The 17,117-nt window shown below is 38.9% G+C and overlaps 1 protein-coding gene across 1 annotated transcript in view; it reads right to left on the minus strand.

Moving 5' to 3' along the window:
• The window catches only part of plxdc2b (plexin domain containing 2b), a 107,746-nt gene that overhangs the window by 54,807 nt on the left and 35,822 nt on the right, over positions 1 to 17,117 (minus strand). The window contains exon 2 of the mRNA XM_077229238.1: positions 82 to 281. Within this exon, the coding sequence (XP_077085353.1) occupies positions 82 to 281 (200 nt within the window). The remainder of the gene's footprint in view (positions 1 to 81; positions 282 to 17,117) is intronic.

Here is a 17,117-nt window from a genome sequence, read left to right on the forward strand (position 1 = left end):
TGACAACCACTGGCTGGGCATGTACTATGCCCTTAGTCTGTTGAGGGAAATTACATTATTATGTTACAGTTTAAAGGTTACCATTATTTGGGAGGTGTTATCTGTGTCGTCATCAGCCAGCATTCCAGGCAAATCCTGAGACTCAGGCTTCAAGCTGTCTTGACTGGCTTTGTTACTTTCCATCGGAAGCGGCTGCAGGAGAAGCCAACGTCTCCTTCTCAGAAGCTCCACTGTGACAACATCGTCCTGTGACCATCCCTGAAGAATTGAATAAGCAGCTCCTGGAACAACACAAAACAACAACCAAAAGTATAAATATGAGCACATTTTGACATTACATAACACAAAGCTTTGTTTATGAAAAAAAAGCTGTATAGATTCCTCTTTAAAGCTTATTATTACTAAAGGTTTACAAAGGTCATGAGAGTCAGTTTCATTGCACAATAACATCAAATCAAATCCAATCCAAACTTCATTTATCTCACTACTGGCTCTCACAATTGAAACATCAGCCGTAAACATTTATGTATTTTTATATTGTTTATTCAGACACACAAAGCATCACTTTTTCTTTATTCTCCCTCTCTCACTCTTGCCATGAGAATGGCTCAATTTTATTGCAGATGAGCCTGTTTAACTGTAGTTGTAATAAAGCAGACGGTCCAGTATACTCTTGACACTTGGTTTATTGTTAAACTGAGGGATGGTGTTACAATGTTACACCAAATGACTTCTGGGAGCCAAGAGACTCATTCCGGTCTGCTTTTCTTTTTCTGTGGTCTCTATATCACTCTTTATGCGCCTAATCTCTTTCTTTTATTCACCCACAACCACATACACATGGCCACATTCTTATGCAAATCAAGAGTCATGTGATCAGTTTTTAATTAAACCTTCTATTTACTTTGCTCTCTAGTTCTCTCACTGGAAATAACGATGTGAGAAATTCTGGGAGTATGTATGCTGGAACTGAGGACGACTGAATAGCCAAAATGGGAATCACTACAAACACTTCATAATGTGATTAAGCAGACTAAACAAAAAGAAGGAGAAAAGAAGAAACAAAAAAGAGGGAACAATGAATCACCCTGGAATAACGGTTAGTGTCCTGCGAGTCCTAGTGAAAAAAAGTATACTTTATTGTATTTGAAATATGTTCCCTTTTTCAATAGTATATTGCAGATATACTAACAGAAATTGCTTTAAATATATTAAAAGTATATTAGCGTCATGCTTTTACCTATTTTCACAATACAAATTTTAACACACCTTAAAATAATTGTACTTTAGTATATTTTCAAAAAAAATTGAAATTGAAAAAGTGAAATTTCAGTTTATTTTTTTAAAAAGTATATATTTTAGGTATATCTTAACTGTGTGCTCGAAATGATCATTGTTACAATGCATTGAAAGTGTAAGTCGCGCTCGATTGGCCCAAAGTCCAGCATCTGACCAGCACGGAAGGGCTCTGCGTGTTACTGTCTTTTCTCGCAGCAAAGTATTTTTGGTTAATTCAATACATTTTGTCATATGTATTAACTCGTTATTTCATCTGACTCCATTAAATGTAAAGGGTTTAATGACATCTATGCATCATTAAATGTGAGCGAATGTTTTACTATTCCTTTAAACTCTTGAATGAAAATAACGTCAAAGTCAATTAGAATAATCAAATATCACAATTTAATATGTCAGGTAAATGTATCATTACAATTTCATAATCAACTCAAAGATAATCAATGCAAAACATCAAATGCTCTAGAACAAAGAGGAAAATGTTTACCCGACAAGAAATACATGAGGCCGAGAGACTCGGCTCTCGACCTCACGGGCTGATCTGGATACAGAAAAGAGCCATGAGCTCTCGTTGCGTTTCATTATATACCCAGAACTCATTTTAGAGAGGAGGCTTCTCAGAGAGGAGGCTTCTCCTACATTCTTACAATTTTCCAGTCTTACAAAAGTATACTTTCAAAGTACATTATAGTATACAATAGTATTTTGTACAAAATATAGCTAAGTTTTATTTGTCTAATAATGTACATTTGTTATTAAAGACAAAGTTTGAAATTTTTAGTGTTTGAAATAAGCCAAAGGTATTAATGAGCCTATACTTTTTACTCAAATATATCACCTCGAGGGCAAGTGTGCCGACATGTGCTTCGGGAGACCCGAGTTTGAGTCCTGGCTTGTGGACCTTACCTGATCCTGTCCCTCCTCTCTCTCTCTCTCTCTCTCTCTCTCTCTCTCTCTCTCTCTCTCTCTCTCTCTCTCTCTCTCTCTCTCTCTCTCTCTCTCTCTCCACCTCACTTCCTGTCTAGCTACTGTTCTATCCAAACAAAAGGTGAAAATGCCAAATATTTTTTTTTATATATAAATACACTTATGGTATATTGCTTGTATGTTTCGAAGACACTCGTAATGAATTTGTAATGTACTTGTAACACAAATAAAGTACACTTTAATATCACTAATCAAGCATGTAATTAGTCCCTACACAGGCATATATTTGAAGTATACCAAATATACTTGAAGTTGGTCCAATTTAGTACACAAAAGTACACTAAATACACTTAAATTTATGCTTTACTACAATTTAATTAAAACTAAAATATACTTAGTACAAAATTATTTTTTTTCAAAACAGCACACTTCAAGTTAACTAATCATTAACACTTGAAGTATGCTGATAATTAGTCTGGCTGAAAGTATTTAGCTTTTTTTTCACCAGGGGAGGTCGAGAGAGGAGGATAAGTTTAGGACATATAACTTGTATTGATTTCATCAGATTGCATACAGAGATGGGTAGATAATGAACACTTAAATACACAAAAACTTTCTGGAAAATATGCATGCATATACTGTATTTATGTGCACTGCTTCAGTAAGAGGGACAGCAGAAACTAAAACTTGCCAGATTGATTGTCAATTCTCTGTCTACAACTCATTATAGGGCGCAGGGTCTGTCCTGTATATAAACACTTCTTGTTAGCATGCAGCAGCTTCTGTCGCCTGATTTCACGCTCTTCCTCATTTACGTGCTTTGTGCTCTTGTTCCAGAGATTCCAAAATTTAATTAGTTCTTTACCTTATAAGACACACATTCAAGGTAATAAAATATTTAACTTTGAGACAAAGATTGAACCTGTTGAACTAAAAACTCATATTTATGAGTTTAGTTCATTGAACCTGTTGAACTAAAAAAAAATGCAAATATGCTTGAAAACAGTTGTGCTGCTTAATATTTTTGTAAAAACCATTACGATTCTCTGATTAACAGAAAGTTCAAAAGAGCAGCATTTATTTGAAATAGAAATCTAAGTAATATTATAAAAGTCTTCACTGTCAATTCTGAACAATTCAATGCGTCTTTGATGAACAAAAATATTACTTTCTTTCAAAAAACAAAACAAAAAGGTCTGCACTCTAAAAATACTTTTGGATATTTTCCTTTGTCAGTCAGTCTGAAAACCATTGTCCCTAGTCTATTGAGGTCACAATATCATAATTTTAATAAAGACCCATCTCATGTTTCATATTTCAGTGTTATATTTTTTCTCCTTTATCACCAGGGTGTGTCTCATGCTGTGCTGTTCCGGTGTCCATATACATTACAAAGAGTGTCTGAGATTACTAAACTGGCACATATATTATGAAATAATGTTGTTTTCCTGCTTTAAAACTTTATTGCAGAGAATCTTCTATAAGAGGAAGTATTCTCAGGCAGATTTACAATGTCCAGTGCCAAACTCAATTTTAAGTATGCAATACTCAACTGATCTTATTTAAAATAAAAAAAGACCTTCTGAACACAATTTCATCATATTTCCAGTACTAAAGCTTGTTTTCCTACAGTACAAATGTTGCTCTGATAATCCCAAGACACATCTCTTCATTCATGTGAGAGTCTAATCTATTCTCTGTACTGCCAAACAACCCAAGTGAGAATGAAAGGGGGAAAACTGCACAACTTGCTGAACACAGTTTTGTTTCCATGTCATCATGGTCTACTATTCCTCATTTAAACCCTCAATGTGAGAAAAGATCCTCAGAGCCAAGTCCTTCTGTAAAGCCCATACTACATAACAGGTCAATGAGGATTTAGAGAGGTGGCTGTCACTGACTTTTATTGTCGCTGAGTGGATATCACTGTCTGCCTGTGACACGCTTTGAAAAGCCACCGCAGCAGGGACAGGATCTCTTTCTCTTGTGCTTTTTTTGCTGCAAGACTAAATCCAGTCCCACATTTCCCACTCTTTCTCTCGGTTCTTTATCTTCTGAGTGGAAGGTACCTTTCATTTCAGCTCTTAAGATGTCCATGAATGAATGAATGAATGAATATCAAGCTATACATTCAGATGCTAAAACGAAACCTTTTTTTACTACAAATATATATATATATATATATATATATATATATATATATATATATATATATATATATATATATAAGTGATGACATTATGAACTTAACCATAAAAACCACTTGGAAACAAATATGAATATATTTATATATTTATGAATATAATATATATTACTCTTAATTAATCTGAGGAGGGCTGTCGGAAGGAGAGAGAGAGAAAAAGGAAAAGGCAAAAACAAAAGTTAATAGACCACATGCATTTATCTTGAGTCACTGCTCTGGAACAAAAGAAAACAATAGTAAAGAAATGTACAAAGGTATCTCAATTGAGGGGCAGTGCGGAGCGCACGTGAACTGATCATCTCTTTCTCTTTAGTACCAGTTACAGCAACAAATAAACATGAATGAGCATCTGAAGGTATGTTAAAAGATACAGGACATCTAACCGAAATCTGTAAGTAATCGCTAAATCAGTGTTTCAACCGCGGAAAAACATCAACAAAACTTTGTAAACAATGTCACGTCACCTTTACCTAAGAAAAAACATATTCAATGACCATAAACTTGTTAGTCATCAAGAAAAATTAACTCTAGAGAGAACCATGTTCATTATAATTTTTAATGTTCTCCAACATTTAATGCATGTTTGTATAAATCCGTCAAGTTTTTAAAAGTTTATATTTCAAAATATTAATTGGAGTAGAATTATGCAATTGTGAAGTTAGTTTTATTATAAGAACGGAACGTCCTTGAGTGTAATTTAAGTGTTTGTATACAAATCAGTTAATTCTAATTTTAAATATTATAGCAATGTAGTACCAAGTGACTCCCATGTATAGTTTACAGCATTAGTTAAGAGATTTTGAGAAAATGTACTGTATCTGATATATACATAAAAAAATAATCTATATCGAATCAAATTTAATCGTAATCCAATAGCAGGCTTGTGAATCGAAATCAAATTGAATCGTAAATTCTTTGTCAATACCCGGCCCTAGCTGCAAGTACACAACCAAATTGTACAGACCACAATGAAAATATTTCAAGGAGGGTTGTAGGGTATGGACCAATCAGACACATACTAATTATTCATTATATACAAAGGTTTATGAAACTCCTCACACAGCCCAAATGAACAAACACAAGTGAAAGAAACAGTGTCATGTAACAGGGCATGATAAGGAGATTTTACGACCTCCGAGGAATGTGGCCACATACTCAAGAGAGAGACTATGAAACAGAAACCTCTTTAAAACAGACTTTGCTGCATTAATCATAGACTAACTGATCTATAAATGAACATGCATAAAACTGTGAAAGAAACAGTGTAAATGGTTTACTGTCTCGTGTACTATTAGGTATATATTATGGTATGTATCCTGGTGTACAACCAACTAACGATCAATGTAACCTCACCTGTATCATGCCTCCTACCTAATTAATGCTCATTTAATGACTCACACTTTGATGTACATCACCTTCTTCTAGAATGCAGTGTGGATGTGTTATAGCTATCTGAACATTAATGAAGGTATAATCATGCTAGGGACAAAGATCCGTAAATCAACTAAGAGCCACTTTCCCTCTCAGACATGTCACCTTTCTGATTGGTCGAGTTCAAACCTTAGGGGAGGATCTTTTCCAGGCCTTATTAGAGACAGTCCACATGTGACCTCCCTCTCTTAGTTCTTTCTTCCAGCCGCAACACTGTTCTGGTGATACTGGGGAGCCCCCCTCCCCCTCCACGGGGGCCCCAGGGCCCAGCAGGCCTCGATTCCAACCAGATATGGGCTCATGCAGGAGAGAGATGACTCTCTCACAAAGAACCAAGGACAATCTAAAGAGTTTTGGAACAAAGACTCCAACCAACAACGACTCCAATCACCCATCCTTCCGACTTCCTCACTTCTCCTGGGTGCTCGGCGTGGCCTCAACAGAGTCCCAGGCCTTCACCAAACCAGTCATGCGTTCCTGGAGAAAGAGAACGCTCAACCAACTTCCACTTGACACTGCTGGAACCATCAACGACTTCAATTTTCAACAACTTCAAGAATTGTTCCCATTACAAATGCAAGTATTCAATTCAATGAAATGTGAAAATGAAATTCTGATGGTTCTTCTCATAGACCCTCTTCCGGTTTCCAATTTCATCCTATCACTAACCTATTTATGTATTCATGTGTGTATGTTGTTTAGTTTATTTATATTCATATAAATATCTATATTTAGTTAATAAAACTTGTACATAATATGTATTTGGTTCTGTTTTGTTTGCAATACAAGTCACTTTACGATCACGGTTTTTGCTACTGGCTCAAAGTACTGTACACGCGAAGAAATAATTATTCTTCGGTGGCCATGGAAGATACCCTTTTCTTAGAATAAATTAATAATCAAAAGAGTTCGTTGGAAGAACTTATTAATTGATTGTAATATTAATTCAGCCACATCAAGTTAATCCAATTAACTGACCCAAATATTTATAATTAATAATAACAAGATATTATTGATTATTAATATTTCCAGAAAGCTGAGTTTCCTTACATATATGGTGGAGAATTTTAAGGCATCGTATTAAACATTGTATGCAAGCAGACAGTAATCAATCATATGTTGTCCCTTAAGTTTTTATTAACATCTCATACATGCACGTACAAGTTTCTGGGTAAATCAGCAAAACTATAGCTTGAATATGCCTTCTTACGAATGGCAGAAAGTTCACAAATGCTATAATGCATATTTAAATCGTACGATAAGAAACTCCTGATATTAGCGAAGAAAGCCTAATTTCAGATATAAATCGAGCATAAGCCTTCTCTGACGAAGAAATCTCAGATTAGCCGCGCGCATAAATGGTACCAGAACAAATTAACCTGATATGGACGAAGAAATCTCCATTTTCAGCATTTTTGAATGTGATCTGAGCGATGTTCCTCAATCACCGATTAAGGCCTTATTATGCGTTACGTCATTGTATTCATATTAAACCGCTGAAGCGCTCATATGAAACAATCGCGTCGAATTCGTATTAGAACAATCAGCAAACTATTAATGTGCCATTGTCTGTGAAAGAACGGTGCTGTTTTGATTTGTTAAAAAGATTCACTCACACGCAACGTCGTGTCTAAGCGAGAGACTCAGTGCAAACTGTCAGCACAGCTCGTACGCTGCTCCGAACGATCTGTGTTGTTGGTTGGCATTGCGTCCGGAACGCGAGCAGGCGTTCCTATCTAGTTTTTCTGACAACAGCACCAATCTCACAGACCCTCGTGTAAACAAGCGACGGTTGTAGCCAATAGCTCCCTCAATCCTAACTTACAAGTAAAACCCTCTAACTTACCTCGAGTGATAGTTTTAGCACCGCCTAAAAACTTAGACACGTTAGAGCGTAAAGTGTAACCTTAAACCAAAGACTATAGATTTTGCGTGATTTGAACTGAGTGATTTGAACACGAGTAATGAGAGTCAAAGCTCTTCGAGGCTTTGAATCAAAGGAGTCAACTGCGTCACAAATGATTCTTTGTTTGAAGCGCCCTCGCTGGCGACCCCTGCTGGTCAAAACAGTGGAAGTGTAGCGGAAACTCAAATCAACGGAACACCTTTTACAAACCAATCGCAAAGGTTTTATCAAAAGGTGTAATCAGGTAATGGCAATCCGCGAGCTACCTAATATCGTTTAATATGAGGTGTCTTTCAAGGCACAATATCTTAGTAAACTGTACCCAGATAGCAAGGTGACATTGATTAAATGTTGAAATTCCATCAGAATCATCATTTTGGTTGAGGTTGAAAATTCAGTGCTAAATAATATTGGATCAATGTTGAAAAATCAATGCTAAAATAATATTGGAACAATGTTGAAAATTCAATGTTAAAATAATATTGAATCAATGTTGATAATTCAATGTTTTTCAGTGTTGAAAAGACAAAAATTGAATCAATGTTGATTTTTGGTCAGCTTAAATTTCTCCACTGGGTGACTAGACAATCCTAACATTGGTTGCCAACAGCCTATCACACACAAACGCACAGTAGGCCCCAGACAGAACTGGAAACACTTCCCATTGTTTCTTCTTCTTCTTTTGGACCTTGAGATGTCTGATGTGTCCCTGGTAGCTTAGTCTAACAGCAGCATAACCCATAAGTGACTCCTGTTTACCTATGTCTCCTAGCTAAACCTAAATAGGTAAAACACTCCTTTCTTCCTCTTCTTTTCTGGTTTCATCCTATTGTTTTATTTTGGTTTTGCTCTATCTGTTACTCTCGTAGCACAACATGTGAGAAGAACCATCAGCATTTTTGAGTAATAGGTTATGACATGTAAGAGCCCAGTCATCAGTCGATGCTTCTTAAAGCACGTCAACTAAGATACTCAAAACTTTTTTTTTTGTTGTGTGTGCTCACCAACACTAAATTTTAGCTGCTCCACATAGCCATTCTCCCACACAGATAGCTCACCACCTCTGTAGAAACTTGCATTTGCCTGTGCCATTTCTCTCTCGTGTTCTCACAAGTGTGCCAGTAGGCCTCAGACACCCGGCCCTGCCACCAGGACCACCTGAAGACCCGGCAGAGCAGTGTCATGGACATCCTTCAGCCTGAAGCAGGCAACGACCTGCCACGGCAGAGGAAGGAACAGTTAGGCAACAACGAAAGCAGACGTCTGACACCCAGCCTGAGCCACCAAGAGCTGACCAGCATTATCTTCTCCTTGGCCATGCTCCCGCAGGCCTCAAACAGGAGGTAAATGAACTAACGCTGCCAGCCACAGGACTCCACAGAGAACGAACCCTGCTTAACGGGAGAAGGCACAGGACAGATGCAGGGACCCTGACAGCGTGGAGCAACTGAAAGAGATCACCAGTTTCCAAGCGGCTCTGACAGCTGCTGAGCACCTGCCAACAGACGAGAGAGGAACTGGTTGAACTCAAAGAGAGAGACGCTGAATCCATCGGCTTGCAGCCAGAGCTGAAGTCCCAACACTGACTCAGCGATGCTGCAACATTATAGACCAGCTCGATGTGGTCCAAATAGAACTGAAACAGTCCAACCAACTGCAAATAGACCCCACGAGAAATATGTACCCTGCTGAACTTCGCATCAGCAGCGTAGGCTTCCCCAGCCCTGCACAAAGGGGGGGGGGGACAAACCCCTCTGCTTAACATGTCATCGGACAATTTCCTTAAAGCTTCTGCAGCCGTGGAAGGAAAAGGATTGATTCAGAAGAATCTTGAAACGACGCGTGTAGTGACACTCAAAGACCTCAACCGAATGGCCAGACATATCCCTGCATTTACACCAGAGCTTGCTAGACTCTATCTGATCTGGATCACATCCAGCCCAGAGTTGCGACGCTTTCTGGCTCGGCAGCCAGAAAACATCCAATCTAGCTACCAGCAGCTGGAACAAGCCATCACAACAGGATTCTCAGACTTAAGAGTCTGAATGTAGACTGGGCGCGGTCCCAGACACCAACCAGGGTAACCCTGAAAGTCCCTGTGCTACTACCACAGACATCAAGCGAGCTACCTCGGAGCGTGCAACAAACCTGTGATGGAGGAAGACACCAGCTTCAAGAACCTTTTGACTCTGAACTTCAAAACCCAGAAGACACACGGCATGACCACAATGCACGACTCTGCTATAAAGTTCCTAGTCAGCATAGGACATAAAACTTCTAAAGTAGATGAAAATGTGTGCTCAAAAGGAAGCAAGAGTTTGCATTAGTAAAATTTGAATTTTACTGATTTAAAGAAAATCTTGAATGTAGGTGTAAGCCTCAAGTGCCAACAGACTATGCACTGCTTTTTGAAACATACAGACATTGTGCCACCCGCTGGGTGAAATATACACTGCTGCACATTAGTTTCCATGACAATGACTTGTTACAGGAAATACAAACTCCAAATAGGGCATTCGTCACCCTAATGCCAGATAGTAAGCAAACCACCTAAGCTGGGAAAACTAGCATGCCCTAGAGCCCCTTCGTAACTGCTGTTATCCTAAAAGTGCTTATTTGATCATTCCGATCCAAATGGGACATGATATGCGATACACATTTTGATCACTAGCTGCTGGCTTGTCTAAATGCAGATAAAACGATAGCTGGAATTGACATCTCTACTTAAAATAATAATAATAAAAAAAAGGGGTCTTAACTGGTATCGGTAATTTCAGCATTAAAGCGTAAGTCTGTTTGACAAAGGAATCTCATCTCAGCGGCATGCAAACTGTACCGGTATTTATTAGTCTGCTTTGGTTGAAGGAATCCAAACTGCAGTATTGCTTAATCTGTTTCTGACGAAGGAATCTCAGTACAGTGTTATATACACGTAGACTTGGGTGATGCTCCCCTTTCTACAAAGTAAAGACCTTACAAATTATTGTTAGATTGATGTAATTCACCTAAATGTTGGCTGCATCTACAAGCAGAGAGCTACCTAGCGATCAAAACTGTTCACTCGCTGAAAAGTCAGTATTTATGCACGAGATGGACGTAACTATATAGGCTTAGACAAGCTTTGACTTACAGCAAATCTATTTCCTTACTCTGTAAACAGATAGAATAAGTTGCGTAAAGTAAAGAGAAGAGGTCCATGAGTAAAATTTGCAAATGCCAAACCACATTTGCATTTTACTGAATGTAACATCTAACTTAACCTAGCCTCCATCCAGCTTAGGCTAAGCTAAGCTAACCTAGCATCCATCCAGCTTAGGCTAAGCTACATAATAACTTCTACAGTTAGCGGTTAGCATCATTTACTTGAAGCCTTAATTACAGCTTTTATGTATACAGCGCAAAGTATTCTAAAATACTTTCTTTAACCCCATTTAGGGTTTCTAATTTTTCTCTTTCCTTACTTTCAATTCTTCTCAGCTGAATTCCACCTTCACTAGTTTAGGCATAGTCCTTGCTGAGCGCTGTAGGCTAAATTTTCAGATCCCCTGTCAATTAAACCCAAGTTTAATTACATGTAAGCTGTGTAGCTAGAGAAGAATTCTTATAGTTATGAGAATTTTCATCAGCATGTTGACTAAACCTTTGGAGGGACACACACGGTGTGGTCTTAAACACGCAACAGCTGTGACCCACTATGGAGTGTTGGTCCAGACAAGTGACTAAAGGTTAGTCACTAGTGCTATTGATTACTCTCAATTTCAGATCATTCCCGCTGTTTTGATCACTTACTTAAGTCCTTTTTATTTTTATTTTACTTCGATAATAATAGCAGTCAGCTATTCACTTCTCTATTCTGTCATGTATATGATTTATTTCCATTTCCTCTCTTGTTCAAATGTGGTTCCATTTCCCATAGGGCCCAGAAAGGAACCAGAGACACCTTTATTTGTGATTTTGTTTATTTTCAACGAGTGCACTAATTTTTATGACCCTGCAACACAAGTAATTTCAACGATTACTAGGGCATAACTATAGTCCTGAGGATTGATAATAAGCATAATTTGAATAGGAAAGCTGTCCTTTTTCCTCCTATTCTTCACTTCGTCAAGCCGTAGTGAACCACCAGTTAAGTCCAGAGAAATAATTTAGTCATAAGAACCATCTTAAGTCATTTATTTCATCTCGGCTATGCCCTTTCCAGGAAATACTCTCGGAACCACACAAGTCTTAGCCTCCTAACATCCACAGCTAAGATGATAAGGATACAATACACACTTCACTAGCTAGCTACACATGAAATACCTAGCTTTATGCTACATATCTAGCGAACCCATTAAACCGTGGCTCTGAACTTTCTAGGGTCATGCATTAGTCTCTCACCACAGGTGTGCCAAAATGTTGCAGATCCTCTGCTTAACCTGACCTTAACCGGTTAGGAGACCGAAAAGACTGACAAGCCATCGCAAGGAACACTGTTCCACCCATGGCTGCTGACATCCGACGGCACCGGAGCCAACGGAACTGCACCATGAGAGAAGAGGACAAACGACCCATGACCCAAGCCAGAGTTACAGCCACACCGGGGTGATCAAGATTCTCATCTCCTTACCCCACCTTATGGGTATAAAACAGAAGGTAAACAACCTCACATAATAGATCACAGCGTCCCACAAGGAGCGGACCTGTGCCCAAAGCCTTACAGACCAGCTAGACACTGAGGTTCGAACCAAATTCAATGCAGCTGGACTGAGCATGCCCAGGACCAGCACAGAACTGTCACCATGGCAACAACCCAGGTACCAGCCAAGCCCCTTGGAAAAGCCATGGAGGACAGCACCCTCAACCTGCTAACAACCACCTTCTGACCTCCGGCCACCAGCACCAGGTCAGCTTGAAAACCTCTCTATGCTACATAGAGGCCTAACCACTTCCTGCAACCACAAGGAAACACCTGCCCCAAAACTAATGAACTTCAGAATGCCCCAACACCTGCTGCCTCAACACCTGCTGCAGAGACCTGGACTTGGCTACTGTCCACATCACCAGCCGTGGAACGACCACCGCTCCAGAAGATACGAGCAACCAGAGGCCACCATGGCCTTCCAGCCTTCTATGACAAGTGTGTGTCTGATCTCTCTGCACTTCCAACTTCGCTCGTGGTTGTCCTTGAGGGGGGACAACAACGATCGAAAGGGGGGATCTGTAGGGTATGGACCAATCAGACACATACTAATTATTCATTATATACAAAGGTTTATGAAACTCCTCACACAGCCCAAATGAACAAACACAAGGGCAGAAACAGTGTCATGTAACAGGGCATGATAAGGAGATTTTACGACCTCCGAGGAATGTGGCCACATACTCAAGAGAGAGACTATGAAACAGAAACCTCTTTAAAACAGACTTTGCTGCATTAATCATAGACTAACTGATCTATAAATGAACATGCATAAAACTGTGAAAGAAACAGTGTAAATGGTTTACTGTCTCGTGTACTATTAGGTATATATTATGGTATGTATCCTGGTGTACAACCAACTAACGATCAATGTAACCTCACCTGTATCATGCCTCCTACCTAATTAATGCTCATTTAATGACTCACACTTTGATGTACATCACCTTCTTCTAGAATGCAGTGTGGATGTGTTATAGCTATCTGAACATTAATGAAGGTATAATCATGCTAGGGACAAAGATCCGTAAATCAACTAAGAGCCACTTTCCCTCTCAGACATGTCACCTTTCTGATTGGTCGAGTTCAAACCTTAGGGGATGATCTTTTCCAGGCCTTATTAGAGACAGTCCACATGTGACCTCCCTCTCTTAGTTCTTTCATCCAGCCACAACACTGTTCTGGTGATTCTGGGGAACCCCCTCCCCCTCCACGGGGGCCCCAGGGCCCAGCAGACCTCGATTCCAAACAGATATGGGCTCATGCAGGAGAGAGATGACTCTCTCACAAAGAACCAAGGACAATCTCAAGAGTTTTGGAACAAAGACTCCAACCAACAACGACTCCAATCACCCATCCTTCCGACTTCCTCACTTCTCCTGGGTGCTCGGCGTGGCCTCAACAGAGTCCCAGGCCTTGCCCAAACAAGCCATGCGTTCCTGGAGAAAGAGAACGCTCAACCAACTTCCACTTGACACTGCCGGAACCATCAACGACTTCAATTTTCAACAACTTCAAGAATTGTTCCCATTACAAATGCAAGTATTCAATTCAATGAAATGTGAAAATGAAATTCTGATGGTTCTTCTCATAGACCCTCTTCCGGTTTCCAATTTCATCCTATCACTAACCTATTTATGTATTCATGTGTGTATGTTGTTTAGTTTATTTATATTCATATAAATATCTATATTTAGTTAATAAAACTTGTACATAATATGTATTTGGTTCTGTTTTGTTTGCAATACAAGTCACTTTACGATCACGGTTTTTGCTACTGGCTCAAAGTACTGTACAGGCGAAGAAATAATTATTCTTCGGTGGCCATGGAAGATACCCTTTTCTTAGAATAAATTAATAATCAAAAGAGTTCGTTGGAAGAACTGATTAATTGGTTGTAATATTAATTCAGCCACATCAAGTTAATCCAATTAACTGACCCAAATATTTATAATTAATAATAACAAGATATTATTGATTATTAATATTTCCAGAAAGCTGAGTTCCTTACAGGGCCCAACAAGTGACAAACTTGGCTGGGACATGCTTATTGTTCAATGTCTACTCGTCATTGTTGTTAAACTGATAAAGATGTTTTCTTAATTTACTTGTGTTTTTTTCTATTTGCATGTGTTTTCTTCAGTTGCAGCGTGTTGAGCTCTCTCGCCCACCATAACTTATAGTGGCAGAAAAACATACCCACATCTGTCTCAATGACTAAATCAAAAACACACACAAATGGACACTGAGGAGACACGCATATCAGGAGAAATAAATTTCAAGGAAAAATGCCTTTTCTACATTGAATCAGTATGACTGATTGTGTCATGTAATTGAGTGATTTATATGTAGTTGAGTGCAAGACCAGAATGGTTTTAGTTTGTGTCTAGACGGTAGTTTGCGCACATTATATGGTCTGTGGCTGACAATAATGACAGAATACAGATGGATGGCTTTGCCCAAGAGTGATATAAGGTTTCGTTCACTAACCATTCACACTGAAAGGTATACTTAACCCAGCTAAATACTGGTCTCCAAACCCATGCTCAAACCACACACACAGCTTCATGCCATCACTTTTAGTACAATGGTATGATGGACAAAATGAAGACAAGTTTAACATCACATCTGTTCATGTGGCTCAACTGTTAAAGGATGGCACTAGCAATTGCAAGGCTGTGGGTTTGACTGCCAGGGAACTCATACAGAGCACACACATGTGATGCGAACACCCCCTTCACAGTGCACTGATTATTTGACTAGTTATGCTTTTTTGACTGCATTGACACCAAATTTATTTGGCCCTGTTCTAAAAAACACAGTCTGATTCGTTGGTTTAATCTTAAAAAAGAGCTTTGTATCTCCTGTTAAACACTAAAGATGTATATCAATCATGGTCCATATGAAGCAGCATTCATTTATAAATCAGTGTGTTTGTGTGCGCGGCGTGTGTATAATTAAGAGTACTCATCATGTGCTCAACAGCTTTTAATTAATGTCCTTCCTCAACATTTAACCTCACCCATCTCCTGCTCTCTCACTGGTGTCATTCTCTTGCATTGCTTCCTCACACCAGTAATGGGGGTTATGCACAACAAACTTCCGTATTCTGTAAAACAGGTTCTATCGCTTACGGTTTATGTCTTTTGTATCTAGACGAGCTACGAGAATACTTTTTGTGCGCAAAAACAAAACAAAAATAACGACTTTATTCAACAATTTATTTTCTTCCCTTTCATTTTCCTACGCTGTTTATGTTGTAGACCAGTGGTTCTCCAGTCCTCGGGACCCACTGCTCTGCACATGTTTTATGTCTCCTTATTCAACACACCTGATTCAGATCACCAGCTCGTTAGGAGAGACTCCTTGATCTGAACTGAATGTGTCAGATAAGAGAGACATACAAAATGTGCTCAAAAAGATTACAAAAGATTCGCTATTGGCCAGCTCCTGCGTCCTGTACGTGTACAGCATCGGCCAAAGCGGAAAATGTACTCAGTCTCAGTACTGCTTAATGGATCTGTCATCAAATGCTCCATGCTCATCGACTCGGGACGGAGGGGAATTTTGTTGATGCTGACTGGGCTCGTCTGAAACTAAAACTAAAACTTGTCTCCCTGTTTATAATCTCTCCTCTTCCCTCATTGCCCATTCCCTCAAAAGACATTAGTGGTGCAAAGGATCACAAAACTCATAGTTCGGATCAATCCCCACTTCCTTTCCCGAAGGTGTGTTAAACTGCTTAGAAGCAGATCTCCTAGAAGTGGTAAATTCCTCACTTCTCTATGGGACTTTTCCAAAGTCCCTAAAAACTGCAGTTGTCAAGCACCAAAAAGAGCAATCTGGATAGCAACATATTGAGCAATTACAGACCAATCTCAAATCTTCCTTTCATAGGCAAGATCATTGAAAAAGTTTTCTTCAATCAGCTGAACAAATTCTTTATCTCAAATGGATAAATGGATACAATTTTCAATCTGGTTTCCGACCGCATCACAGCACAGTGCCACAGTACAGCACTGAAAATTGGGTAAGAGACAAACATAAATTACTTAATTGGAGAAATTGAGAGATGAAACCATGCTGATAACCTGGGTCTGTGGTGGAGTAGTGAGTTTGATGTGTCAATTAAACTCGAGGTTCTGTGGGGTGCGGATTGGATCGACTCCGTTCCTAGAGCTTCTGAACAAATGGGTTTTTTGGGGTCCAGACTAATGGGGCAGTGAACTCGAGGTTACACTGTGAGTCAGTCTTAGAGCTCCTCCTGTCCGATTTTAGGGAAAAATCGGTTCCATCTGAGACGTCAAATGGAATTCTTAGGCGTGCCGAATAAACACCACAGACACAGTGTCAGAGTAAAACTAAATGTAAAATAAGATACACCGGTGTTTTGCCAGATGAGAAGTATATTCTATGTATCATCTTTTTACTACTTAATTCATTTTACTCTAATTCTTTTTTAATTCCTTTTATAACTGTTTTAATTTCCCTTGCTTTTATTTAGTTTATTTTCAATGCAAAGCTCTTTGAATTGCCATAGTGTGATTATTTTAATTCCTTTCTATGTAAAGCATTTCGAATAACTGTTTTATCCTTGCTTTTATTTTGAGATTATTTTTATTCCTTTCTATGAAAAGCACTTTGAATTGCCATATTGTATGGAATGTGCTATATAA

The sequence above is a fragment of the Siphateles boraxobius genome, unplaced genomic scaffold (assembly GCF_051911475.1).
Source record: "Siphateles boraxobius isolate OS27281-9 unplaced genomic scaffold, OSU_SipBor_1 130, whole genome shotgun sequence".
NCBI classification, from domain to species: Eukaryota; Metazoa; Chordata; class Actinopteri; order Cypriniformes; family Leuciscidae; genus Siphateles; species Siphateles boraxobius.